The sequence below is a fragment of the Macrobrachium nipponense genome, chromosome 19 (genome assembly GCF_015104395.2).
Source record: "Macrobrachium nipponense isolate FS-2020 chromosome 19, ASM1510439v2, whole genome shotgun sequence".
NCBI lineage: Eukaryota > Metazoa > Arthropoda > Malacostraca > Decapoda > Palaemonidae > Macrobrachium > Macrobrachium nipponense.
Genome location: NC_061088.1, coordinates 54,971,488 through 54,973,371, shown reverse-complemented (window position 1 = coordinate 54,973,371; position 1,884 = coordinate 54,971,488). Strand labels below are relative to the sequence as shown.

The 1,884-nt window shown below is 39.3% G+C and overlaps 1 protein-coding gene across 1 annotated transcript; it reads left to right on the top strand.

Annotated features, from left to right (window-relative positions):
- Nucleotides 1-974: 974 nt before the first annotated feature.
- LOC135211724 (protein FAM200A-like) lies at nucleotides 975-1,481 on the top strand. The gene has a single exon (XM_064244971.1). It carries the CDS (start codon nucleotides 975-977, stop codon nucleotides 1,479-1,481), a length of 507 nt encoding a protein of 168 aa, XP_064101041.1.
- Nucleotides 1,482-1,884: the final 403 nt, after the last annotated feature.

Sequence of the window (1,884 nt, the reverse complement as noted above, 5' to 3'; positions counted from 1 at the left end):
ATTCCAGTCCTCACAACTGGTGACCTCCCGGATTTGAACGGTAGCTGCTCAGGCCTCCTACCCCAGAAAATCTTTAACGGACCCATACGGCGCTCAGTCTAGGTTCTCTGGTGCTCCTATCCGCAGTCGACCACAACGCCATTAGCGGACTCACAATGGCACGTCCTCTACAGGAGTGTTTTAGCACCGTTTATCTCACGGTTTGGCCCACCATTTACGACACCTGTCGACCGTAAGAGTGAGCTGGCAGACATGGAGAACTCAGCTCAAAACGGGGAGCTGTCCATCGCCGTTCCTTCTGGTTCTTCAACGCCCCGACCCATGGCATGATCCATGCTCTCCCCAGGTGGTCCCCCAACGCCCCGACCTGCGCCCCAATCGACGTCCTTGCACATCGCCACCACGCCTGCAGAGCCCCACTCAGTCAAACTGCCGTCCTTCTCCAGACAGTAAAAGGCTTTGTTTCACATGTAAAGAAATCAACCTGGAAGTTATGATGACTCACTGTTTTCTCCACCGAGAAGTTCTTGTCTCAAAAACTGTTTGCTATGAACTAAAGCAAGTTCTAGATGCAACTGTTAACATGGTCAGTTTCATAAAGCAGCGCCCTCTTAAGTCTCGCATGTTTGCCAGGTCGTGTGAAAACATGCAAAAAGATCACGTGACACTCCTTTTGCACACCGAGGTCAGATAGCTTTCCAGAGGGGAAGTTCTGTCAAGCGTATTAGAGCTGCGAGAAGAATTGCTTCTCTTTTTCAAAGAGAACGATAAAGTAAGTTTTTATGAAAATCTTGAATCCACAGACTGGCAGAGGATATTAGCTTATTTGGCAGACATTTATCACCATTTAAATAACCTGAACTCCAGCATGCAGGGTCGACATGAAAACGTTCTGACTTCGGCAGACAGGCTTATTGCTTTCAAGAATAAACTTATTGTTTGGAAAAATACATCACTCAAGAGCCAATGTTGAAATGTTTCCACTCTTACTTCAACTTGATACCGAGACTGATTATCAAGAAATCATACCCTTAATTACGAGTCATTTGGAATCACTGGCTGAAAAACTTGATAAGTACTTCCCATCCTTATCATCAGATTTGTGTGATTGGGTTAGAAATCCCTTTACTGAGCTGTCTTCAAATTCGCAAACCCTGCTCAATTTACAAGAAGAGGACGAAATAACTGAACTAAAGTGTGATAGAACCTTGAGGATAATGTTTGATGAAGTGCCACTTGATGTGTTTTGGATTTCTGTGAGAGAAGAATACCCAGTCATCTCAGCAAAGGCATTGGATATTTTATTCCAGTTTTCTACTTCTTACCTTTGTGAGCAAGGTTTTTCATGTCTAAGTACTGTAAAAAGCAAATCTAGAAATCGTCTTCTGTCTGTTGAGGAAGACCTGCGGGTGTGTTTGTCAGAAATTCGCCCGAATATTAAGAAACTATGCAAAGACAAACAAGCCCAAGTATCACAATGAAGTTAAAACTTATGATTATGGTAATTTTTTTATTTATAATTTTTTCAAGGTTTAGCCCATCTAACTACTATTGTTAAAGAATTGTAAAAACAGTCATATTGCGTATTTTATACAATAAGAAATAAAAGCAAATACACAAAAAGTCTTTTACACCTTTACAACTTATAACTTTAGTTTTATTTTTCTACTTGTCTTTCATGCTTCCTTTATATATATATATATATATATATATATATATATATATATATATATATATATATATTATATATATATATATATATATATATATATATATATATATACCATATATATATATATCCACCAAATTCTGAAAATTATTATTTTTAAGAAGGAACGACTGTGTTGTTCCCTCAGAAAGTCCCACTGCACTTTCCATGGCCCA